We start from the raw sequence: 25,105 nt of genomic DNA, 5'->3' as shown, positions 1-25,105 counted from the left end.
CAATCATTTCCTAGGGAATTATATTGAAACTTACACAAGAAAAATTGGACAAGTTGCACAGTCCTAAGACTTAAGATAAATGGAGGATCATAAGTAATCTTAGAGAATAATGTCTAAGCCCAGTGCCTCTTAAATTGTATAAAATGTTCTGGAAAGAAATTATCTCATGTTTATAGGATTCTTATAGAGTTTTGAAAAGAGACACACACATCAATTTATTTTACATATATAGCATATCAATATCAAAATATGACAAGATAAATATGAAGAATTTTCACAGGCCACCTCTTGTTGATGTCAAGGCAGTACCTTCAAGAGAATATTATCCAACTGAATTCTGCAATTTATCAAGAGAACAACACACTAGGACAACAGTCATATTCCAGGAATGCAAGTCTGGTTCAACACCAGAAACATTAGAAAATCAACAAGTAGCAATCATTAAGAATGAAATCTTGCCATTTGCAACAATGTGGATGGAACTAGAGAGTATTATGCTAAGTGAATTAGTCAGAGAAAGACAAATATCATGACTCACTCATATGTGGAATTTAAGATACAAAACTGATGAACATAAGGGAAGGGAAACAAAAACAATATAAAAACAAGGAGGGAGGCAAACCATAAGAGACTCTTAAATACAGAGAACAAATTGAGGGTTGCTAGAAGGGTGTTAGGTGGGGGAATGAGCTAAAGGCAAGGGCTTTAAGGAGGACACGTGTTTGGATAAGCACTGAGGGTTATATATAGGGGATGAATCACTGGATTCCATTCCTGAAATCATTATTGCACTATATGTTAGCTAACTTGGATGTAAATTTAAAAAAATAATTAATAAAAAAACTAACAGAAAAATCAACAATAGCTTGATATTAACAAAATAAAAGTAAAAGCAATGTGATTTCCCCAATAAATGATAAATAAAAGCACTAGATAAAATATAACATCAGAAATCCAGGGAGAATATTCCATAATATTTGGCATCAATTACTACCAAAAAATTCTTCACAAACTTTAAGTAGAACATTTTGCCTTTAATGTAGTAATTGGTGGTATTGAATACCTGACATCAAATTTCACATGAAAACTTGAAAACTTTGCCTTTGAGATGGGACCAAGACAGGGAAACTGAGTGGCCTTACTTTTATGCAATATTCACATCACACCATGGAGGAAAATAAAAGTAAAGACATGAAAGCTGGAAAAGTGAAAACTGAAACTAACAGAAGATATGGTTATCAATGTGGAAAATCCCAGTTACATTTTGGATGGGAAAGAGAGTAAGATTAGGATATACAAAAATCACTACAGGAAACACTCTGTATCTATACACCAGACACCAGAAGCTGGAAAGTGACATTTTAAAGGGGTTAACATAGCATCAGAAAAATCCTGTTACCAATTCCAAGTCTAAGAAAGGATCTTGAGGTGCTTTGTGGGCAAAAACTATTCAACTTTATTGAGAGACAGAATAAGATCTAAATCATGGATGGAAATTGATGGAACACCCCGAAGTGTTCAATCCTCTTCAACACCCAAATAATAGCTCTTCTGTGAGTAAGAGTATTGACAAGTATATTGCAAAGCCAGAGAGAGGAAGGCCACTTTGAAAAATACAAAACAAAACAAAACAAAAAACAAAAAAATCCTTCAAAACAATGATATTTAGTTTACTTGATATCAAGACTTTTGATAAAACTACAGCAATTCAGGCAATTGGGTCTTTATGTAGGGACTGAGAAACAGCCCAAGAGAACAGAAAAGTGAATCCAGAAACAGGTCTGTATAAACCGTGAGTCCCTTCTGCTTTTTGTTTTTTAGTTTGGTTTTCACCGTGGTGCTAAGTGTAACTGTAGTGGAGGGTCAGTCTTTCACAAATGGTACTAAGACTATTAACCATATGGAAAACAGAATTGAAGATGGATGTCTATTTCTTCCCCATGCAAAATCTCAGCTCAATGTGGGTTAGAGACCTCAGTGAGAAATGTAGTTCAAGCTCTTATCAAACAATGTGAGTCATTAATGACTTGAGCATGAAGTTGTCCTTAAAAAGAACAAAGTGCACAAAATAAAAAGGACAAAATAATATATCTGTCCATAAGAAAGCTCTTAACATTTTGTCACTAGAAACATGAAGGTGTGGAAAGGCAAATCACAAGATGGGGAGGGTATATAAACACACATAACCACAAACACTCTGACATTTACTTAAATAAAGAGCTCCCAAGTGAATATATGAGTAAGAGACAGTGCTGTCGAAAATAGGGCAAAACACTTGAGCAATGACACCACAGAAGAGCAAATATTAAGGTCCAAAAACTTCAGAAAATTTACTGTGCTTTGTGAGTCATCAAGTCAATGAAGGAGACAGCCACAGGAAGGCACAGGTGGAACAGTGATAGAATGTATGGTCTCTACCTGGAAGAGCCCGCAGAGAACAGTGATAGAATGTATGGTCCTCACCCAGAACATCGCTGATGAGCAGTGATAGAATTTTTGGTTTCCACTGGGGACAGCCCAGGCAGAGCAGTGATAGAATGTATTGTCCCCAATTGGAACAACTAGGAAAGCAGTAGAGTGTGTAAATAAATTGTGTTAGTTGTTGCTGAGAAGGTGGTGGGGCTTCTTGGCCACACACCTGATCCAGGGATTGGAGAGAGTTCCAGTCCCCCTGCCTCCCTGTTTAGACCTTCTTTTCCAGACCTGCATTCTTCACATGGATGGTATCTTTGACTCCAAGCATCCCTCCCTGTCCTCAGAACCTACAGTGGTGTTTGCCAAGGAGCAGCCTGCACGCAGTGAGGTGCAGGCCAAGGCAGGGGCCAGCGCCACACTGAGCTGTGAGGTGGCCCAGGACAAGACAGAGGTGACATGGTACAAGGACGGGAAGAAGCTGAGTGCGAGCTCCAAAGTGCACATGGAGGCCAAGGGCTGCAGCAGGCGGCTGGTGGTGCAGCAGGCGGGGAAGGCGGATTCTGGGGAGTACAGCTGTGAGGCCGGGGGCCAGAAGGTGTCCTTCTGCCTGGATGTCACAGGTCAGTTCTTAGAGAATGCAAAATTAGCCTTTTCGTGAGGTGAAGGTGGAACAGGTTTATCCCCAAGACAGAATCTCGTGCTCTTTCAGTTAGACTTTTCCCTTGACATCACCCATTCACCACCTCCATTTCCATATCCCAGGTGGGGCCATGGGAACATGGCTGGAAGGAGTGCACAGGAGGGAGACAGGTCATTCTCATACGCCAGAGGTTGTGTTTCCACGTAATAGTGCTGGTCACATGTTCCCAGTACCTGCTCAGAACCCGTTGGTGGACGTTGGAGTCCAGGACTCTGGATCTCCCTGATGCTTGGGGCTGAAGTAAACCAGATGTCTCTCCCCTGGAGTCATTCTGAGAGGTCATTGTATCTTCACCAAACACACCTATGGGTTCCTGCTAGCAAGAGATATTGGCTTCACTGAGTCAGGGGAAGGGGAAATGTGGGCCACACAGTCATACTTGGAATTATCTTGAGACTGTGCCTTGGGTTTTCAAAGTCTTATGTGTTCTGGGATACTTCCCTCCTTTCACAGAGGTGTAGGAGTTCTCTCTGCACCCATACGTAGCCAAATCTAGATCCATATTTTGTTGCCATGTCTGTGTTGATTACACAGAGAGCAGAGGACTGGTGTGTATGTGCCCCAACAAACACCTGTGATGCTTGGAATTTCCTATCAAAGCATATCTTATTTTCACTTTGTCATAAGTTGGTGTTTTGCCTCTGAATTCTGTTTGTAGTTAGACCTATACATTTGCCAATGGAATGCTGAGTAGCATATTGTCTACCAGCATGCCCTGCTAAGAATGAGGTCACAGGAGCAGCCGCTGAAAGTAATTTAGCATTTATTTCACAGCATTTCCTAATGATTAGTGTGCATCTGTGCTTCCCTGGCTAATCAATAGAGATGTCTGAGAACTGACTTTATTTTCCTTTCATATAATTCAGATATGTACAGTTACATGTGGCTCCTGGATGCCAGCACATAACATGTTGGTATTACATTGGGGTTTAATGGTTTGTGAGTGTTTACAAATGTTTAAAACCCTATGTGTGTATTTGTGATGTGATTATCTGAGAATATGATATAACATTATGCAAGTAAATTTGGAAAGTTTTGACCAATTGATCAAGAAAGCTATATCAAAACTCATGGAAGAACACATAGACAATTTGAGTAGTCCTATAACCTTATAAATTATTGGAACCATAATAAACAATCTTGTCACACAATACTGGATAACCCTAGCAGCTCTACTATCAAATTGTACCAAGTATTCTGGCTGTAGGAACATTCCTGCACTGCAGGGAGGATGTTCTTAGGCAGTCATGTGGTAAAGTCATGTGGTTTGCATCATCTATAAATGTTGAGGTGTACAGGCATAATGACCCCACAGATCCCACGTGCACAAGAGTCTCTTACAGAATTCCCCCCCCCCACCACAATACCTCAAGCAGAGTGGTGGTAGAATGTAGTCCCCACCTGGAACAGCCCACATGGAGAAGTGGGGTAGAATGTACAGATAAATAGTGTTACTTGTCCTTAGGAAGGCAGTGGGGCTTCTCCAAGTCACACAGTTGTTGCAGAGCTAAAAATTGTGGCTTATATACACAATGGAGTACTACATGGCAATGAGAAAGAATGAAATATGGCCCTTTGTAGCAACATGGATGGAACTGGAGAGTGTTATGCTAAGTGAAATAAGCCATACAGAGAAAGACAGATACCATATGGTTTCACTCTTATGTGGAGCCTGGAGACTTTCAATTCTCCTGCCTCTCCATTCAGTCTTTTCTCAGTGCTGCCTTCCTGATTTGGACAGTATCTTTGACCCTGTGCATCCCTCCCTGTCCTCAGAACCTACAGTGGTGTTTGCCAAGGAGCAGCCTGCACGCAGTGAGGTGCAGGCCAAGGCAGGGGCCAGCGCCACACTGAGCTGTGAGGTGGCCCAGGACAAGACAGAGGTGACATGGTACAAGGACGGGAAGAAGCTGAGTGCGAGCTCCAAAGTGCACGTGGAGGCCAAGGGCTGTAGCAGGAGGCTGGTGGTGCAACAGGCGGGGAAGGCGGATGCTGGGGAGTACAGCTGTGAGGCCGGGGGCCAGAAGGTGTCCTTTCACCTGGATGTCACAGGTCAGTTCCTTTTGATACTAACAGTCTTGTTTGGACATAATGGAGGAATTGCATTACAGATCCCACAGGCTCTGATGTTCCTTCCCTTACTCTTCATCTTTTCCCCTCTGCCATCCTGTTGCCTCCTATTTTCATAGCCAAGGTTAGACTGACAGAAGTTTAGTGAGAAGGGTGCTCAGGGAGTGAGAGGGGCCATTTTTGTGTCTTTGAGCAGTTCTCTCAGTCATGCATCTGAGCACCTGCACAGGGCCCTCCTGGAGTTCCTCAGTGCCCAGGACTATGGCTGTTCTTCATGTTTGGGTTCTGAAGTAGACTAGGCATCTCACACCTTGGTTATGTGCCTGTGCTTTCCTGGGCTCCCTAGATGCCCCCTTCAGTGCTGTAAGGAGTTCTTACTAGTGAGAGACATTTCAGTTCCTTTAAACCAGAGTAGGGGAAATTTTGATGATACAATCATACTTGGAATGATCTTAACTAAACTTTGGATTATTAATGTTTTGTTTGTTTTAATGTATTATTTTGCACATGAATATATGTTATCTGTGCACCTGTATGTAGCAAAATCTAGACCGCTGTTTTCTTGTAGTTCCTGTGCAAAGTAAACAGAACTAGAGGGTTGATAGATTTGTGCCTGAGACATGCACATGTAAGTTCTGGAGTTCTTTTTCTAAAGCACATCTTGTTTCCTTGTGTCTTCAGTAAGGTCATTCTGTGTCATAATTCCTCTTGGAGTCTGATTTATAGATTTAGAAATGGGAAGGAGTAAGTATCACCATGCTCTGCTATAGATGAATCCTTGTGGTGGCAATCACTGGCTGGTATAGCAGTATGTCATAGGATTTCCTAGTGGGTATTGTGTGTTTGTGCCTCCTGGCTGCTTCATGGGGAGGTCTAAGGACTAAATTTATTTTGCTTTTGTTAAATTTGTCTTAACATCAGAGGAGGGTGGGCCATAGCACCACATTAATCCTAGCTGCCAGCCCATAATAGTTGTGATGGTATATCAGTATATAATATTTTGGGGTGTGTACAGATACCAGAAATCCTACATTTTTCCAAAATGTTTTTTTGAGAGCATATGGCATATTATTTTATTGTATCAATTTGAAAAGTTTTGATAAACTGACCAAATTCTTAGAAAACCATCTGAAAAAGTGACACAAGAAGAAATATATAACTCAGGTAGTCCCATAAGTTTAAATAAATGGAAACAGTAATAAAACTTTTTTTTTTATTAAAATTTTTTTTTCAACGTTTATTTATTTTTGGGACAGAGAGAGACAGAGCATGAACGGGGGAGGGGCAGAGAGAGAGGGAGACACAGAATCGGAAACAGGCTCCAGGCTCTGAGCCATCAGCCCAGAGCCTGACGCGGGGCTCGAACTCACGGACCGCGAGATCGTGACCTGGCTGAAGTCGGACGCTTAACCGACTGCGCCACCCAGGCGCCCCAATAAAACTTTTTTTCATAGAGAATGATCTAAGCCTAGTAGCTCTGCTGAAAAATTATACCAAATATTATGGAAAGTATTCATGGAGATTATCCTAGAGAATAAAATAAAGATGTACATTCTTTTTTGATTCATGGAGCTAACATAACATCAACACCAAAATCTGACAAGGAAAGAAGGAAGGATTAAAATTATAGGCCAATCTCTTATGGATATCAATATCCAATATCTTCAACAAAACATTGGCAAATTCATCTAAGCAAGATGTCAAAAAATATGCTTTGATGAAGTCATAGTCCAGGAATGCAAAGTTGGTTTAATATTCAAAACAGTAGAAAATCACCACAGTTGATCTCAGTGATGTAGGGATTAGGGGTGGTAGTGCCCAATGCAGTAAAAAATCCACTTATAACTTTTGACTCCCCCAGAACTTAACTGTTAATAGCGCACTGTTGACTGAGAGTCTTGCCGATAACTTAAATAGTTGATTTTGCATGTTATATGTATTATACTCTGTATTCTTACAATAATGTAAGATAGAGGAAAGAAATGATATTAAGAAAAGAACAAGAAAGATAAAATACATTTATAGTACTGTACTGTATTCATTTTAAAAACACCTGATGCGGGGATTGGAGAGAGTTCCAGTCCCCCTGCCTCCCTGTTTAGACCTTCTTTCCCAGACCTGCATTCTTCACATGGATTGTATCTTTGACCCCATGCATCCCTCTCTCTCTCCAGAGCCTGCAGCTGTGTTTGCCAAGGAGCAGCCTGCACGCAGTGAGGTGCAGGCCAAGGCAGGGGCCAGCGCCACACTGAACTGTGAGGTGGCCCAGGCCCAGACGGAGGTGACATGGTACAAGGATGGGAAGAAACTGAGTGCGAGCTCCAGAGTGCGCGTGGAGACCAAGGGCTGCAGCAGGCGGCTGGTGGTGCAGCAGGCGGGGAAGGCGGATTCTGGGGAGTACAGCTGTGAGGCCGGGGGCCAGAAGGTGTCCTTCCTCCTGGATGTCACAGGTCAGTACTTGGGTGGTGGTGGCGTGCCATGTTAGCCCTGTTTCAGCATGATGTGTTGACTGACTGACAGCTATGAAGAACCTGTGGTCTCTCCAGTAGATCTCCTGTCCTCACATCTCCCATATCCCATCTTCATGCCTGTGGCCAAGCCCTGGGAGAGTGGATGGGAAGATCTGTGTACAGCACACCACCCCTGTTGTGCACCCTGCATGATGTGTCCATGGAGTAATGCTCCTGGAGTTCCTGTGTCCAGTACTCTCGCTCCATCTGGCTTCACTGCCTAAAGTAGAGCCAACGTCTCTCACCCCAGGGCATGTGAATTACTTCTAGAAGCTCCCAGATGACCTCACCCAGCACCACATGAGGGCTGAATATCTTTGAACCTGATACAGGTGCATTTCAGATACCCAACCCAGTCATCTTAGAGTTGTCTTGAGACTGAACTTGGCATTACCAAAATTTCAGTCATTTTGGGACACTCTTCCTGCCTCACATGTGGACATGGAAGTTACCTGTGCACCTATGTGTACCCAAATCTCGATCCCTGTTCTGTCGCAATGTCCGCACATAGTAAACCAGGAGCAGAGGGCTGGGAGATATGCGACTTGGATGTGTATCTGGAATGTGGGATATTATTTACTTACTTATTGATAATTTTTAAATGTTTACTTATTTATTTTGAGGGGGGAGAGAGAGAGAGAGAGAGAGAGAGAGAGCATGAGCAAGGGAGGGGCACAGAGAGAGGGAGACAGAGAATCCCAATCAGGCTCTGTGTTGACATTACCCGAAGCAGGGCTTAATCTCAGGAACTGTGGGATCATGATCTGAGCTGAACTTAAGACTGAGATGCTTAACCAACTGAGTCACCCAGGAGCCGCTGGAACCTTCTTTTGAAAGAAAATTTCAGTTTCCTTTTGTCTCTGTGAGAATGTTCTGTGTCAGTATTGTGCTTGGAGTTTGATTCATAGATTTTGAAGCTGGGAAGAATGAGTAGCTTCTCTGAAATCAGCACACTTTGGGACAGAAAAGTTACTATAGTGGCAGCCACTGACTGGTGAAGCAGTATTTATGTATTTATTTCATAGCATTTGCTAGTGGTGTGTGTGGGGGGGTGGGGGGTGCACGCGTATGCCCATCCCTGGCTGGTTCACAGAGATGTCTGCAAACTTACTTTAAGTTATGAGAGGTTAAGCTCAAATAGGTGGTCTGTGGCCCCACATTGACTCCTAATAGCAATGTGTGATTCTTCAGTAGTGTATCATTACATGATTTGTAGATGTGTATAGATAGTAAGAAACTTACTAGGAACACTTTTGACCCCGTCACTTCAGTAGAACGTGATATTATTTTACTCAAGTAGAGTTGAAAAGTTTTGGCAAATTGTCCAATTCCTCGAAAACCGTATCAAAACATCCACAAGAAGATATAAACAATGTGAACAATCTTATAACTTTTTTAAAAAATGGAACCATCCCAAAAAACCTTTTCATTAGACAAGATTAAATTCAGTGGTTCTGCTGGTAAGTTACAATTTACGAATTATAGATTACAAATTACAAATTCTGGAAAGAAATTGTCCCATGATCATGGAGGATTCTTTAAGAGGACAGAAAAGGGATGTACACTCTTAACCCATTTTACGCCGCATTGATACCCAAATTGGACAAGTGTGAAGAATTGCAATTGGAGGCCAGTCTCGGATGCATGTCAATACCAAATTTTACACAAAATATTGTCCAAGTAACAGTGCAATACTCAAAGTGCAGACACACTGTCTGAGCTCATCTCCTAAGAACATAGGATTGGCCAACACCAGAACATTAGAATATCAGTATAATCTGTCATATTTAGAACTTAAAAGGGAAAACACATTTTTTGTTTTGTTTTATTTTCACATGACTGCTTGATAAAATTTTTACATTATATGCAGAAGAAGAATTTCATAAAATTCTTCCAGGAGCATACATTCAAGGTAGTCAAGTCCTTGATTAACTATAAGAGGATGTTCCTTAATTTGACGCAGGATACAGAAAACTACAACACATCACATTCACAGGGTGTCTCCTTCTAACTGGAGCTCGTACATGGCTCCACTGGTACAATTGTGTGCAACACTGTACAGTGAATCAGGAGAAATATAAAATGAAGTAATATAACTGATAAAGCTGTAGTAGGAAGACATCAGGTTGCAACTTGGGGATAGGTGCATAGCACAAAGGGACAAGTGGTAAGGTTCAAATAGACCATGCTGTGACCAGCTTCACCCACCCATCCTTTTCCAGTTTTTAAAAGGAGATTTTTTAATGTTTATTTATTTATTTTCAGAGAGAGAGAGAGGGAGCTAGAGCAGGGGAGGGGCAGAGAGAGAGCCCAGGTGGAGCAGTGACAGAATGCATGGTCTCTGTGCTGCTACTGCAGAGCCCAGTATGGGGCTCACACCCATAAGCCGTGACATCATGACCTGAGCTGAAACCAAGAGTTGGACACTTAACTGACTAAACCACCCAGGCACCCCCCCCCCCCACCTTTTCCATTATTTTTATTCTGTAATTCTGGCACATGGTATAGAGGTAGATTGTCTTTTCATAAATGGTGCTCAGACTATGTAACTTTGTATCTATCTATCTATCTATCTATCTATCTATCTATCTATCTATTCTATCTGTATATCATCTATCTGTGTCTTACATCTCTCCATCTTTCCATCATCTATGTGGATTTTGTCTCTCTCTCTCTGTCTCTCTCTCTCTCTCTCTTTCTCTCCATCTTTCTGTCATCTATCTGGATCATCTATCTATCTATCTATCTATCTATCTATCTATGTATCTATCATCTACTATATCATCTATCTGTATCTATCTATCTATCTATCTATCTATCTATCTATCTATCATCTATCTGTATCATCCATTACTCCATCTTTCCATCATCTATCTGGATCATCTATCTACCTACCTACCTACCTACCTATCTACCTACCTACCTACCTATGTGTGTATCTACATATATATGTATCATCTATCTATATATATCCATCATCTACCTGTATTATCTATCTATCTATCTATCTATCTATCTATCTATCTTTTATGTCTCTCTCAAATGATCTATTTATCTATAATAAAAATGGGGGGCTCCCCCACATCATGCATAGGTACCAACTCCAGCCAAGCTAGGATTCCAGTGTGAAAGACAAAACACGCTCTTAGCAGAGAACACACAACATTTAATGGCCTCAGGGTAATGAAAGATTTCTGAAACAGAATATGAACACACCAACCACAAAGGACACATTGACATACCTGCCTAAATCACAACTGAGAACTTTACATCATCAGAGGACACAAAGGGATGAAAAGGCAAGTGACAATGATGGATAAATTATTCACAAAACCATGATTATCAAAGCTCTAATGCAAGTGCAAGAGCTCCTAAAAACGAATATGTAAAGGACAGGCCATAATTAGCAATAACTGATAACCAGACAGGGCATTGCAATGATACCACACTGCAGAAGAGAAGAGTCAGAGAAACCTGAACGGTGCTCCACTGTGTGAGTCATCAGGGACTTACGTGGAAAGACCACAGGAGGGACATATCCAGGTGCCAGCAGTGGACATCGCAGGGTAGGTGAGAGCAAGGAGTGGCAGCAGCTCCCTGCACAACCGTGAGGAAAGACTGCATCACCTGGGAAGGCTGGGGTGCGTGTGCATTGCAACACCCCTGCACCTCTCCCAGAGGTATGTGTGCACAGCGAAGTCTTTTCCAGCATCCCCATGTGGAACAGTGGTAGAGCCTATAGTGAACTTTGGGTACTTGTGCAGCCAGCACAGAGCCTGGAGGGGTTTCTGTGGCCCTGCACCCTCATCCAGGCCTGCTCTCCCAGTGCTGCGACCCTAATGGATATGGTGTGTTTGATGCTGTGTGTCCCTTCCTGTCCCCAGAGCCCTCGGTCATGTTTGCCAAGGAGCAGCCAGCACTCAGTGAGGTGCAGGCCAAGGCAGGGGCCAGTGCCACACTGAGCTGCGAGGTGGCCCAGGCCCAGACGGAGGTGACGTGGTACAAGGACGGGAAGAAGCTGAGTGCCAGCTCCAGAATGCATGTGGAGGCCAAGGGCTGCAGCAGGAAGCTGGTGATGCAGCAGGCAGGGAAGGCGGATGCCGGGGAGTACAGCTGTGAGGCCAGGGGAGAGAAGGTGTCCTTCCACCTGGACGTCACAGGTCAGTTCTGGGGCTAATACTTTATCCTTGATTGCCAGCGATGATGGCACTAGTGCGCAGCCCAGACAGACCCTGATGCTCTTCCCAGATCCCAGCCTTCTGCCTTCCATTTCACTCTGGTGGCTGAACCCACGGATGTGGGAAGGGAAGAGTGTCCAGACAAGAGAGAGCTCCTCTTGGGTACTCCATGGTGTGTCCACATGGCCATGCTCAGCCACTGTCCCCAGCACCTCTTCAGAACGTACTGTGGCTCCTTTGGCGTCCGGGATTCAGGCTCTATGTGCTGCACTGGGCTGAGATTGACCAGACGTCCTCACCTGCAGATGCTCTAGTAGCTTCCATAGCCTCATTTAAAGGTTCTCACTATCAAGAGATGTTTGGGTTTCAGTAAGCCAGGATAAGAGGACGCTTCAGCCTTCTGATCATAGCTGGAATCATCTCGAGGCTGAACTTGCATTATTGAGGTTGTAGGTATTCTGGGCCATGCTCACGGGTGTGGAAGCTCCCTCAGTGCAAAACACAGATAGATGTTTATTGCAGCATCTCGGCAAAATAAATAACGAGCGGCGAAGTGGTAGTAGCTGAACACCTGTGATGAGCACCTGTGTGGTTTGGAGCTGTTTTCAAAGCAAATCTTGTTTCTTTTTGTCTTCAGTTAGGATACCCTGTGTCAGAATTCCCCCTGGATGAGGTACAGGTTGAGGGAGGGAGAGGAGTAAGTGGCTTGTGGGACATGAGCACACTCAGTGGTAGCAGCCCCTGACTGATAAGGCGGTATCCATCCCACTGTGTTTCCAGATGGTGCTCAGGGACACTGATGCCTCCTGACTGGTTCCAGACAAGTCTGTGACCTATCTTTATTTTCCTTCTTGTGGGAAAATTGAACTTCAGAGCAGCCCCGCCTGACTCCTGGGGGCCCCCATAGCAGTTTGCTGTTGTATCAGTACATCATGGTTTGTGGGTGTGTATGGACACCACAAAACCTGTTGTGTGTCTTTCTGACAAGTCACTTGAGAGAATATGGCACTCTTTAATGCCAGAAAATCAGAACAGTGGTGAAGTATGGTCCTAGTGGTTGTAGAAAAGCAAATCTCAACGGACGTAAGAAGTGGACAATGCCTACAGCGTCATTGGAACAACAGAAGCAGGAACCAAAGTGTCTTCATGGAACAGTATGGAAGCCTGGTGACTTGCCTGGTAAATCCTTCCAGGCATTCTGGAAATTATATCCTGTTCACAGACATTCTTGTAGAGAAAAGGAGATACACTCTTATCCCATCTTACATGGTAGTGTAGCTTCTGTACTACAACACGATGGGACAGGGGAAAGAGTGCAGGCCAGTGTGTCATGGCTTTCCAGGCCTATATTTAGACAGAATATCAGTGAACTGAAATCAGCAGTGTATCAACAGAATCATGCACTGATAGGAGGTACAGTTCCACTCTCCCTGCATTGCCAGCAGATGCTGACACAGAGTAGGTTGCAGCAGGGAGCTGCGGGGACTCCGTGCCCACATGGGAAGGACCCTGCAAGCCATGCACGTGCAGAGCCTGGAGACTATTCCAGCCATCCCGTTTACCTCTTCTTTCCCAGTGCTGCCTTCCTAACTTAGATGGTGTGTTTGTTCCTGTGTGTCCCTCTCTGACCCCAGAGCCCTTGGCCATGTTTGCCAAGGAGCAGCTGGCATGCAGTGAGATGCAGGCTGAGGCGGGGGCCAGCGTCACGCTGAGCTGCGAGGTGGCTCAGGACAAGACAGAGGTGACGTGGTACAAGGATGGGAAGAAGCTGAATGCAAGCTCCAAAGTGTGCATGGAGGCCACAGGCTGCAGCAGGAGGCTGGTGGTGCAGCAGGCGGGGAAGGCGGACACCGGGGAGTACAGCTGTGAGGCTGGGGGAGAGAAGGTGTCCTTCCGCCTAAACATTACAGGTGGGGGCCAGCATTGGGAAGAGGGTATAAACTCCTGACAAATCAGGAAATGAGCCCTTCTCAGACAGGGCTGTGTGTTGTACCTGTGTTGGGGTCTCTGCTGACGGGCCCGGCCCAGGGCTCTGTCCACTGCCCAGGTCCTTGGATTGGAGACACTCCCTGTAGCCCCTGTTCTGGGACATTCCCGACATTTGCGTCCCCCAGTTTCTGCCCCTCTCCGCCACATCCCCACCTTACCCCCACACAACCTGACCACCAAGGCCTGTGGTCTGTGGCCATAGCCATTCTGTCTAGGGTTGGTAGGCAGACACGTTTCCCATTGCAAACGCACCATGCACAGTTTTGGAGCCCAGCGCTGTTCTGGGAGACTTACTTGAGGGGTTTGCCCTCAGCGGGGCTTGGCTCCCTGTCTCTTGCCTTGGGATCCCAAGTGTCCAGCTGATGTTCAGTCAGCCCTGCGGGCTTGCCCTGCTCTGATGCCCATCTTGGTCTGGGCCAAGCTGTCTTCTCCTGCCTCCTCTCCTGACCCTGCTCCAATGTCTTTCAGTAATGTGGGCCCAGGCCCCAGGCTGTGGTCTCTCTGACCTGCCTGCTGCCCACTGTCTACAGTGTCTGCTCATGAGGCCCCCTCTTCCCTGCTGGGCAGGGATGCTGGGCTCTCAGCTCTTGGCTCCCGGGCCCGTGACCCCAGGTGTCTCTTCCTGACCACCCTGTCGCACCCCCGGGAGCCTGGATAGTGACCGTTAGGTGGCATGGAGCCTTGCTGGATTAACTCTCAGGCTTGTTCAGCAGAGTCTCAGCAGAGGAGGACTGGACGGGCCAGGCAGCGGCAGAGCAGTGGAAGTTTGGGTGGGGTGTGTGTGTCCCATTTCAGATCTCGTCCCCCGGTGCAGCCCCTAGGTGGGATGAGCGAGGCCAGGAATGCCCTGCTCTCATGCTCATTGATCTCCCCACAGAGCTGGAGCCTGAGACCCCCACGGTGGAGAGACCTGGCCGCAGAGAGCCTCTGGTGGTCAGGGAGCACGAGGACATTGTCCTGACCGCCATGCTGGCTACGCCCTCCGTGGCCGCAGTGACATGGCTCAAGGATGGCGTGGAGATCCGCCGCAGCAAGCGGCACGAAACGGCCAGCCTGGGGGACACCCACACCCTGACGATCCGCGGCGCGCAAACCCTGGACACCGCAGTGTACAGCTGTCGCGTGGGCGCAGATGGGCAGGACTTCCCAGTGCAGGTGGAAGGTCAGAGGGACTGGGGTGTCCTCTGGGAGCCCCGTGTGCACTGGGGTGCCCGTGGGGCTGGAGGGTCTCCCATGAGGTTGCGTAGGCAGCATCCCGGCGTGGAGCTGGAGTGGCACTCTGGGCGCATGACTGGTTGGCACAGAGTTTGTCCCCTGGCCCAAGCCCCGCGGCTGACACCCCCCTTCCATCCCGCAGAGGTGGCCGCTAAGTTCTGCCGGCCCCTGGAGCCTGTGAGCGGGGAGCTAGGTGGCACGGTGACGCTGGCCTGCGAGCTGAGCCCACCGCAGGCCGAGGTGGTGTGGCGCTGCGGGAGCACGCAGCTCCGGGCTGGCAAGCGCTTCCAGATGGAAGCCGCAGGGCCCCGGCGCTCGCTCACCGTGTCCGGCCTGCGGCTGGAGGATGCGGGGCAGTATGCGTGTGAGACCCGGGATGACTGCACCAGTGCGCAGCTCTCCGTCAGTGGTAGGCAGGGGCGAGACGCATCTGGGGGCCTTCCTGGAGAAGGTGTGTGCTCTCTGTGTCTGCATGGGGCGGGGGGTCTCTGCCTCTCCTACTCATCTCTCAAGCAAAACTCCTGTCTGTAGCCCCTCGCGTGGTCAAGTTCATGTCTGGGTTGAGCGCCGTGGTGGCGGAAGAGGGCCAGGAGGCCACCTTCCAGTGCGTGGTGTCCCCCAGCGATGCAGCAGTCAGGTGGTTCCGGGACGGCGCGTTGCTGCAGCCCAGTGAGAAGTTCCTCATCTCACAGAGTGGCGCGAGCCACAGCCTGACCATCTTGGGTCTGACCCTGGACGACCCAGGCCAGATCACCGCAGAGGCCGAGGGGGTCTCCTCCGCTGCTGCCCTCCGGGTGCGAGGTACGTGGGAGGGCCTCCCAGGGGGACTGGTTCGAAGGCCGCATTCTGATGCCAACCTGTGTCCAGCTGGTTCGGGTGACCTCGAGGGACACTGGGCTTTGTTGGCTAAGGAAAGGAGACTCAGGTGGGACCCAGGGGCCAGATACCTACTCTGAAGGGGACAAAGTAAACCTCTGTAAGGTGCGTCTGGTTGTGGGTGGGCAGAGGTTTAGGCCATCAAGGGAGACTGCCTGGAGGAGGCATCCCAAGCTGAGTCCCATGGTCGGCAAGGTGGGAGGGAGTGGAGTTAGCCAGTGCAAGCAGGGTTGGGGGTGGGGGGGGGGTGGTGCTGGGACCTCACCTGGTGACCTGCTGCTGGTTCTGAGTGAGTTAGTAACATGGACACCTGGAAAGGTCATCCAGAGCCTGGGACTGGGAGGTGCAGCTGACTGGCTCCTTTCACTCCTTCACGTAGAGTGTCCAGGGTCTCCTTGGGGCAGACTGGCTGGGGGCTCAGCATCTGTGTTACCTGCCCCCCCCAACCGTGCCCCATTGCTGCTGGTCATGGTGGGCTTGTCCTGAGTAGGAGGGTGCGAGGTGAGAGACAGGCTAAGGAAGAAGCAGCTCCCGGGGCCTCTGTTCCCTTCTCTACAGTTGTATCTGTACAGGTGTGCAGCTGGGCCTAGTGTGGAGTGAGAACATGAGATCACGGTGGGGGCAGCTGTGCCGACTGTGGAGGTTCAGGCCCCTCTGTGCCCTGGCTTTCCTGGGAGTGGCAGTGGCTGCGATGACCTCCCTTTCTCATGACCCCAGAGGCTCCAGTGCTGTTCAGAAAGAAGCTGGAGCCACAGACGGTGGAGGAGCAGAGCTCAGTGGCCATGGAGGTAGAGCTGACACGGCCATGGCCCGAGGTCAAGTGGACACGGAACGCAGTGGCCCTGGCGCCAGGCAAGAACGTGGAGATTCACGCCGAGAGCACCAGGCACCGCTTGGTTCTTCACTGCGTGGGTTTTGCTGACCGCGGCTTTTATGGCTGTGAGACTCCAGACGACAAGACACAGGCCAAGCTCACCGTGGAAAGTGAGTGGCAGCAGCAGGCTGGGCGTGGGGGTCGGGCGTAAAGGAAGGAGGATGGAAGGGGGTGTCCCCCTGGAGGGACAGGCCCTGGGGGGTGGCGGGAGGCAGGGAGGATGGGAGAGAAGGAAGGGAAGGGCTGGGCCTTTCCCTCCAGGATGCCTGGCTGGCTCTGAGGCTCCTGGGGAGGTGAGTGGGGGATGGCTGAAGGGCCTGGGTCTCACGGCGGTGCCTCATGCACCCCCACGTTTGTCCCGCAGTGCGCCAGGTCCGGCTTGTGCGGGGCCTGCAGGCGGTGGAGGTGTGGGAGCAGGGCACAGCCACCATGGATGTGGAGCTGTCACACGACAACGTGGAGGGCAGCTGGACGCGAGACAGTGTGCGGCTGCAGCCAGGGTCCATGTGCCAGCTGGCCGTGCAAGGCCCCATCCACACCCTCATCCTGTCGGGGCTGCGGCCGCAGGATAGTGGCCTCATCGCCTTCAAAGCCGAGGGGGTGCACACGTCTGCACGGCTCACGGTCACTGGTGCGTGGGCACGGGGGGGGCCACTCCTGAGTGCACCTGCCTCTGTCCCCAATGAGGCCCGGGGAGCCAGGCAAGGGCAGGGTGGGGGGTGTCATTCCCAGAACTGGCTGTGTGAGACCACACATCTCAGGCCCCGCTTCTCACCTCCCCCTTCCTGCCAACCCAGAGCTGCCTGTGAGGTTCAGCCGCCCTCTGCAGGATGTGGTGGCCACAGAGAAGGACAGGGTGACCTTGGAGTGTGAGCTGTCTCGCCCCAACGTGGATGTGCGCTGGCTGAAGGTGGCTTGGGCTGCTCCCGCCTGTCACTGTGGGCTGGCAGGGGTGGGACTGCTCTGTTGGCCACCTCCAGTGCCTGACCCGACCTCGTTCCTCCTCAGGACGGCGTGGAGCTTAGGGTGAGCAAGACAGTGGGCATGGTGGCCCAGGGCGCCTGTCGGAGTCTCATCATTTTCCGCTGTGAGCTTGGTGACCAGGGCGTGTACGTGTGCGACGCTCGTGATGCTCAAAGCTCAGCCTCCCTGAAGGTGCAAGGTAGGCAGATTAAGGGTCAGGGTCTGCTGGGCCAGAGCCTCCTGGCCACCCTGCATCCCCCCAGCAAAGTGCTTAGCCCTCTGGCTCTGCCCCGCCCTGCACCCCTCAGCAATCTGGGTGGGAGGGGTAAGGAGGAGCTCTGGGCATCCACAAATGGCACGGCCTTCTTGCCACCCCAGGTCGTAACATCCAGATCGTGAGGCCCCTGGAGGATGTGGAGGTGATGGAAAAGGAGGGCGCCACCTTCTCTTGCAAGATCTCTCACGATGAGGTGCCAGCCCAGTGGTTCTGGGAGGGCAGTAAGCTTCGGCCCAGTGACAATGTGCGCATCCGCCAGGAAGGTGAGCTGTTGGGCAGGTGTCAGGAGGGCTCGTCCTCCATCCTGCCCCCAGGGCCTGTTCCCAGTACTGACTGGCCTGTGTTTCCAGGGAGGACATACACCCTCATCTACCGGAGGGTCCTGGCAGAAGATGCAGGAGAGATCAGATTTGTAGCCGAAAATGCAGAGTCTCGAGCTGAGCTCCGAGTCAAAGGTGAGGGAGCCCAGGGGAGGGTTTTTGCTGGACAGTGTATGTGAATGCACAGTTTTGCAGCCTTACAGGGACTGACAGGGCAGCTGTCCCAGGACACCAATGACCCAGAAGGAGGAAAAGGAGGTATTGCCTCCTCACCAGGAAGACAGGGGTCTTGGAGAGGCAGCTCAGGAGGTCACAGTAAATCCTTCCTCCTGGGACTTAGCAATGGAGAGAAAGCACTGTGGGGTCCCGGCATGTGGTGAGCATGAGGCCTTAACAGGTGGCCCTAGCCACAGTCAGGGCATAGAGGAGGGAGGGTCTGCCACAAGTTGGGGGGAAGGTATATGAGATTTGGAATTGCTTGATGCAGGATTGTGCAGGGCGAGGGGTGTGGATGTGAAGAGGCAGGGCAGGGGTGAGGCCAGGGTGCTCTGGATGAGCTTGTCAAGGGCGCACAGTGCAGTGGTGTGTGTGTGGGGGGAGTGGTGCGCCCACCCTTCACCTGGTCAGCTCTATGCAGTGGGTCTCAGAGAAGCCGAGGGTGACACCTGGCCTCGCCACCTGCTGGCTCTGGCAGAGAGGTTCCAGCCCTCTGGAGGCTGCAGAGGCACAGCACTCAGACCCGGGTGGGTGGATGGGTGGGGGTTCAGGTGGGGTTTTTGGGGCACTGAGCATCCCTTATCCTGTCCCCTCACCCCTGGTCACACCTCAGAGCTGCCGGTGACCATCCTGCGCCCACTTCGGGACAAGATAGCCATGGAGAGGCACCGCGGTGTGCTGGAGTGCCAGATGTCCAGGGCCAGCGCCCAGGTGCAGTGGTTCAAGGGCAGCGTGGAGCTGCAGTCAGGACCTAAGTACGAGATGGTCAGCGACGGCCTCTACCGCAAGCTGATCATCAACGACGTGCAGCCGGAGGATGAGGACACCTACACGTGTGATGCTGGCAACGTGAAGACCAGTGCCCAGTTCTTTGTGGAAGGTGCGGGCGGGGCCACCCTGGCACCTCTCCACTGTGCCTGTGGCTGCTGGCGGTCCTCCCTGTGGGACTGCCCCAGTGACCAGCCCCTCACCCACAGAGCAATCCATCACCATCGTGCGGGGCCTGCAGGATGTGACTGTGATGGAGCCCGCACCTGCCTGGTTCGAATGCGAGACCTCCATCCCCTCGGTGCGGCCGCCCAAGTGGCTCCTGGGAAAGACAGTGCTCCAGGCCGGGCCCACCGTGGGCATGGAGCAGGAGGGCACGGTGCACCGGCTGACGCTGCGACGAACCTGCTCCACCATGACTGGGCCGGTGCACTTCACCATCGGCAAGTCGCGCTCCACCGCACGCCTGGTGGTCTCTGGTGAGCACGCAGCTGGGGCGAAGGGGCGCAGACCTGGCAGGTCTGGTGGCAGACCTGGCACAGGGTGGGTTCTGGGACCCCACGGTCCCTCCGCTGACGCAGCGCTGCCCTCTCCCCTCCCGCGGCAGACATCCCCATGGTGCTCACACGGCCCCTGGAGCCCAAGGCGGGGCGCGAGCTGCAGTCGGTGGTCCTGTCCTGCGACTTCAAGCCGGCCCCCAAGGCCGTGCAGTGGTACAAGGAGGACACGCCCCTGGCGCCCTCCGACAAGTTCAAAATGAGGCTGGAGGGCCACATGGCAGAGCTGCGCGTCCTCCGGCTCACGCCCGCGGACGCCGGCGTCTACCGGTGCCAGGCCGGCAGTGCCCAGAGCAGCGCTGAGGTCACGGTGGAAGGTAGCCAGGGCGCACGGGGTCGCCCCGTGCCAGGGCGAGGGTCTCCGCCTGGGGGATGTGTTCCCGGGGTAGAGGAGGGAGGGGCGGGGAGAGGGTCCCGGAGGGGAGGGTCTGGGGGGGAGGGTCCCCAAGGAGGAGGGTCGGGGATGTGGGGAGGGTCTTTGCCGTGGGGCGGGGGCTCCGGAGGGGGAGGGTGGGGGGGGAGCATCCTCAGGGGGTAGGGTTTTGGGGGGAGGGTCCTCGCCGGGGAAGGGGAGGAGCGTCCCTAGGGGGGAGGGTCTGGGAGAGGAGGCGAGGAACCCCCTCTCCCCCCGGGGAAGGGTCTCCTGCGGCGGTGCTGAGTGGCTCTGTGCTCTGGCAGCGCGCGAGGTTACAGTGATGCAGCCGATGCAGGACGCAGAAGCCACGGAGGAGGGCCGCGCCTGCTTCTCGTGTGAGCTGTCCCATGAGGACGAGGAGGTCGAGTGGTCGCTCAACGGCACACCTCTGTACAACGACAGCTTCCACGAGATCTCCCACGAAGGCCGTCGCCACACGCTGGTGCTGAAGCGGGTTCGGCGGGCCGACGCCGGCCTTGTGCGCGCCTGCTCCCCCAAGGTGTCGGTCACTGCCCGCCTGGAGGTCAAAGGTGAGGCGTCGCTGTGGGTCCTTGGGGTACTCCCAGCGCGGGGCGCCGGGGTCCTTGCAGGCCGAAGGTGGAGCTCGCTCACCTGCCCACGACCTCCCCGCAGCAAAGCCGGTGGTGTTCCTGAAAGCGCTGGACGATGTGTCCGCGGAGGAGCGGGGCACGCTGGCCCTGCAGTGCGAGATCTCAGACCCCCAGGCCCGCGTGGTGTGGCGCAAGGACGGGGTGGAGCTGGTCCCTAGTGACAAGTACGACTTCCTGCACACGGCGGGCACGCGCGGGCTCGTGGTGCACGACCTGAGCTGGGAAGACACCGGCCTCTACACTTGTAGTGTGGGCTCCGAGGAGACCAGCTCCAGAGTCAGCGTGCACGGTGCGTGGCTATGCGGACTGGGTCCAAGGGGAGGGTCCCGGTCCTGGAGGCGGGGGCGGATGCAGGGGCGGGTCCGAGTCCAAGGGGCGGGTCCGGGTCCATGGGGCGGTCCGGGTCCAGGAGGCAGGGCCGGGTCATGGGGCGGGGCGGGTGCAGGGGTGGGGCTGGGTCCAGGGGGCGGGTCCGGGTCCTTGGTGGGGAGGCGGTCCAAGGGATGGAGCGGGCACCAGGAGGCAGGGCGGGATCCACGGGGCGGGAGCGGGTTCAGGGGCTGGTCTGGGTCCATGGGGCGGGTCCGGGTCCAAGGGGCGGGTCCGGGTCCAGGAGACAGGTCCGGGCCATGGGGCGGGGGCGGGTGCAGGGGCGGGGCTGGGTCTAAGGGGCGGGGCCAGGTCCTTGGGGCGGAGCCAGGTCCAAGGGGTGGAGCGGGCTCCAGGAGGCAGGGCCGGTCCATGGGGTGAGGGCGCGTGCAGGGCGAGTCCGGGTCCACGGGGCGGAGGCGGGCCCAAGGGATGGAGTAGGCACCAGGAGGCAGGGCCGGGTCCATGGGGCGGGGCCGGGTCCAGGGGAGAGTCTGAGTTCAAGGAATGGAGCCGGGTCCAGGGACGCGTACGGGTTCATGGGGCGGAGTTGTCGCTAGGGGCGAGGCCGTCTCTAGGGGCGGGTCCGGGTCCAAGGTAGGGCCAGAGTCCATGGGGTGGGGCCGGGTCCAAGGCATGGAGTAGGCTCCAGGAAAGCTGGGTCCATGGGCGAGGAGGCCATCTCTAGGGGTGGGGCCATCTCAGGGGCAGGCTGGTTGCAGGAACAGGGCCGGGTCCAGGGGCGGAGCCGGCCCCAGGGGGCGGGTCTGCGTCCAGGGGCGTGTTTGGGTCCAGGGGGCAGACAGAGCTAGGTCTAGGGATGTATCTGAGTCCAGGGGCGGAACTGTTTCTAGGGGCGGGTCCGGGTCTAGGAGCGGGTCTGGGTCCAGGGGCAGAGCCCTGTCCACTGGTGGGTCTGGATCCAGGGGGCAGGCGGGGTCGCGGCCAGGGGCGGGGCCGGGCCCAGGGGTGGGTCTGGGTCCAGGAGGCGGGTCCGGGTCCAGGGGGCAGGTGGGGCCTGCCACTGTGGTGCCCACCCGCTCAACCGTGCCAGGAGCTGCTTTGTAGAGCCCAGGAGGTCAGGGGCAGGCTCCTGGAAGACCAGGCTTGATGGTCCCTAAGAGGCCTAGGTTGCAGACAGTGGGGCGGGGACGTTGAAAAGAAGAGCTCTCGGGGACACTGGGCTGGCCATGAGTGATAGAGTCCCAAGATGCCAGGGATTCAGTGCAGGCTAGTGACATTCAATCTGCATCAGGGGATGTGTGTGGTCAGGTGTGGGAACCACAGAGGGAGCACAGTCAAGGTCGCCTTTTGGGGGTGGCTAATGGCAGAGGCCCAGATGTCAGGCATAGGATGCTCTGGAAGGACTTCCAGGCCACAGGAATAGCCTGGTGAAGGTGGTTGTTGGCAGGCCACATTTCTGGTTTATCAAGTTGCCTCAGAAAGGTTGAGCTGCACCATGGGTTACACAGCCAGCAGGGCAGCATTGCCCCCCCCTTCCCCCTGGCTTGGAACACACGGTCCCTTCAGAAGTCACTGTCAGCCTAGGCCTGGCCTCCTGTGTGCACTGCTGTCCTGGCCCACTCCTCTGGTCCTATTCTCTCTCCTGCATGTGCATGGCAGGCTCGCTCCGCAGTCACCCTGGGACGTGTCCCTGGTGGGCTGGCCAGGGTTTGAGGTGAGACAGGGAATGGGGCAGGGCAGCATGGTGAGTTTGTTCTGGAGCTGGATGGCTCCTTCATTCGGGCCTGTCCTTCACCTCCTGGAGCTTTGAGCTGGCCACCACCATGGACAGTGAATGTTCTCTGCACAGTGAGTGTTCTGTAGCAGATAGGAGGGTGGCCACGCTGGTTTACACTCACAGCTCTCTGTGATCCATACAACAGGGTTCGGCCAGCTGGAGACATTTGCTTAGCGGGGAGTGGGACTGGGGAGGGAGGGAGTGAGGTCTTGCCCCTTGTGGGGTCTGACCTGGGGCAGCAACGGGCTTGACAGTGCTGGTGTTAAGAGGCTGGTGTCCGAGGGCCTGGCCGGCATGACCACCATCTTCCGTGGCCCACAGACCTGCACGTGGGCATCACCAAGAGGCTGAAGTCGGTGGAGGTGCCGGAGGGCCAGAGCTGCACCTTCGAGTGTGTCCTGTCCCATGAGAACCCCAGCGATGTGGCCATATGGACAGTTGGCGGGAAGACAGTGGGTGGCTCTGGCCGCTTCCGGGCCACACGCCAGGGCCGCAAATACACCCTGGTTGTTCAAGATGTGGCTCCTGGAGATGCTGGGGAGGTGGTGTTCTCCGTGCGGGACCTCACCTCCAAGGCCTCCCTCATCATCAGAGGTGGGCACCGTGTGCAGGGATGGGGGCCTGTCTCCACTGGGGTGAGGGTGGACTGGGGCCTCGGGCCAGAAACGGTGCTTCTGGGGACAGTCCCCCAGTCCCCGGGGAGCTCCCCTGTTGGAGGCCCAGAAGCACCTGCTGGGGTGCAAGGGGTGTCTGGTCATCTCAGAGAGCTCACTCTGTGGAGCGAGAGCCTCCAGTCTGTGGGCAGGAGCAGGGTTGGGGGTCTGACAGCATGGTGGCCCCTAGGGCTCACTGCTCACTGAGCTAGTGAAATCGCCATTGGCATTCCTAAGCTTGTGTACCTGGTATAAATACTGGTGCAGGTGGGTGATATTCAATTCACAGCTGGCAATGGCGGTGGCCACACTTTTGAGTCTTGGGGCTCTGAGTGATACCAAGGTGTGAGGGTCTGTGGTCTCATATCTCCCCTCCCAGGCCCCTGCCTTGTGACTGTGGGGCCTCTTGCACTCCAGACCCTGAGGCCCCAGAAGGTCCTGTGGTCTCCACCTCTGCAGTGCTTGCCCTGCCCTCACCCTAAGCACGGCTGGGGTGTGGCCATGCCTCACGGGGGCTGTTCTGCTCTCTGCTCTCTTCAGAGAGGCCGGCAGGTATCACGAAGCCTCTAGAAGACCAGCAGGCTGCTCCGGGTGAGGATGTGGTGATGAGCTGTGAGCTGTCTCGGGCCGGGACCCCGGTGCGCTGGCTAAAGGACGGGAAGGCCATTCGCAAGAGTCAGAAGTATGACCTGGTCACGGAAGGCACTTGGGCCACTCTGGTGGTCCGTGCGGTGTCGCTCAAGGATTCAGGAGAATACACGTGTGAGACAGAAGCTTCCAAGAGCACAGCGAGTCTCCGTGTGGAAGGTGACCCCACAGGAGACCCTGGGATGGGTCCCCTGGCCTCTGTCCCTCCCTCCCTGCCCATGGTGGGGGCTGTTCCCTGTCCGGAGGGGCTGGCATGGGGTCTGCACAGCCCTCAACCCCCACTTCTTCCCACTGCCTCCCAGAAAAGGCCAACTGGTTCACAGACGAGCTGACCGACCTGCATGTGGAAGAGAAGGGCACAGCCGTGTTCACGTGCAAGACAGAGCGTCCCGCAGCTGTGGTGATCTGGCGCAAGGGCCTCATGGAGCTGCATGCCTCTGGGAAGCATGCACCCAGCCAGGAGGGCCTGACCCTGAGGCTCACCATCAGCGCCTTGGAGAAGGCGGACAGCGACACCTACACCTGTGACATCGGCCAGGCCTGTTCCCAGGCCCGGCTCCTGGTGCAAGGTGGGGCCTGGTGCCATGCTGGCCGGGGGTGTGGTTGGGAGTAAGCTTTGTTCAAAGTGGGCTTGGAGGCTGTCAGGGACCAGCCTCAGTTTCCCCATCCCTGGGAGCTTGGCCCTGGGTGGTCTCGTCTCTGAGGTCCTGCTAAAGGGACACAGTGTGAATGAGCATGTG

At 53.0% G+C, this 25,105-nt stretch overlaps 1 protein-coding gene across 3 annotated transcripts in view; it reads left to right on the top strand.

The window, feature by feature from the left end:
• OBSCN (obscurin, cytoskeletal calmodulin and titin-interacting RhoGEF) overlaps positions 1 to 25,105 on the top strand; it is a 159,135-nt gene that overhangs the window by 55,902 nt on the left and 78,128 nt on the right. For all 3 annotated transcript variants that reach the window (XM_047851995.1, XM_047851979.1, XM_047851985.1), the window contains 22 exons: positions 2,760 to 3,035; positions 4,892 to 5,167; positions 7,360 to 7,635; positions 11,580 to 11,855; positions 13,508 to 13,783; positions 14,740 to 15,024; positions 15,220 to 15,486; positions 15,609 to 15,878; positions 16,671 to 16,937; positions 17,192 to 17,458; positions 17,625 to 17,737; positions 17,836 to 17,989; positions 18,169 to 18,330; positions 18,418 to 18,522; positions 19,217 to 19,483; positions 19,581 to 19,850; positions 19,979 to 20,245; positions 20,607 to 20,873; positions 20,977 to 21,243; positions 23,386 to 23,658; positions 24,258 to 24,524; positions 24,668 to 24,934. In XM_047851995.1, coding sequence (XP_047707951.1) covers positions 2,760 to 3,035; positions 4,892 to 5,167; positions 7,360 to 7,635; positions 11,580 to 11,855; positions 13,508 to 13,783; positions 14,740 to 15,024; positions 15,220 to 15,486; positions 15,609 to 15,878; positions 16,671 to 16,937; positions 17,192 to 17,458; positions 17,625 to 17,737; positions 17,836 to 17,989; positions 18,169 to 18,330; positions 18,418 to 18,522; positions 19,217 to 19,483; positions 19,581 to 19,850; positions 19,979 to 20,245; positions 20,607 to 20,873; positions 20,977 to 21,243; positions 23,386 to 23,658; positions 24,258 to 24,524; positions 24,668 to 24,934 — 5,415 coding nt within the window. The remainder of the gene's footprint in view (positions 1 to 2,759; positions 3,036 to 4,891; positions 5,168 to 7,359; positions 7,636 to 11,579; positions 11,856 to 13,507; positions 13,784 to 14,739; positions 15,025 to 15,219; positions 15,487 to 15,608; positions 15,879 to 16,670; positions 16,938 to 17,191; positions 17,459 to 17,624; positions 17,738 to 17,835; positions 17,990 to 18,168; positions 18,331 to 18,417; positions 18,523 to 19,216; positions 19,484 to 19,580; positions 19,851 to 19,978; positions 20,246 to 20,606; positions 20,874 to 20,976; positions 21,244 to 23,385; positions 23,659 to 24,257; positions 24,525 to 24,667; positions 24,935 to 25,105) is intronic.

This window comes from Prionailurus viverrinus, chromosome A1 (genome assembly GCF_022837055.1).
Source record: "Prionailurus viverrinus isolate Anna chromosome A1, UM_Priviv_1.0, whole genome shotgun sequence".
In the NCBI taxonomy this organism is placed as follows: Eukaryota; Metazoa; Chordata; class Mammalia; order Carnivora; family Felidae; genus Prionailurus; species Prionailurus viverrinus.
Note: the sequence above shows the minus strand (reverse complement) of the source record. Positions and strands in the feature narration are given on the sequence as shown.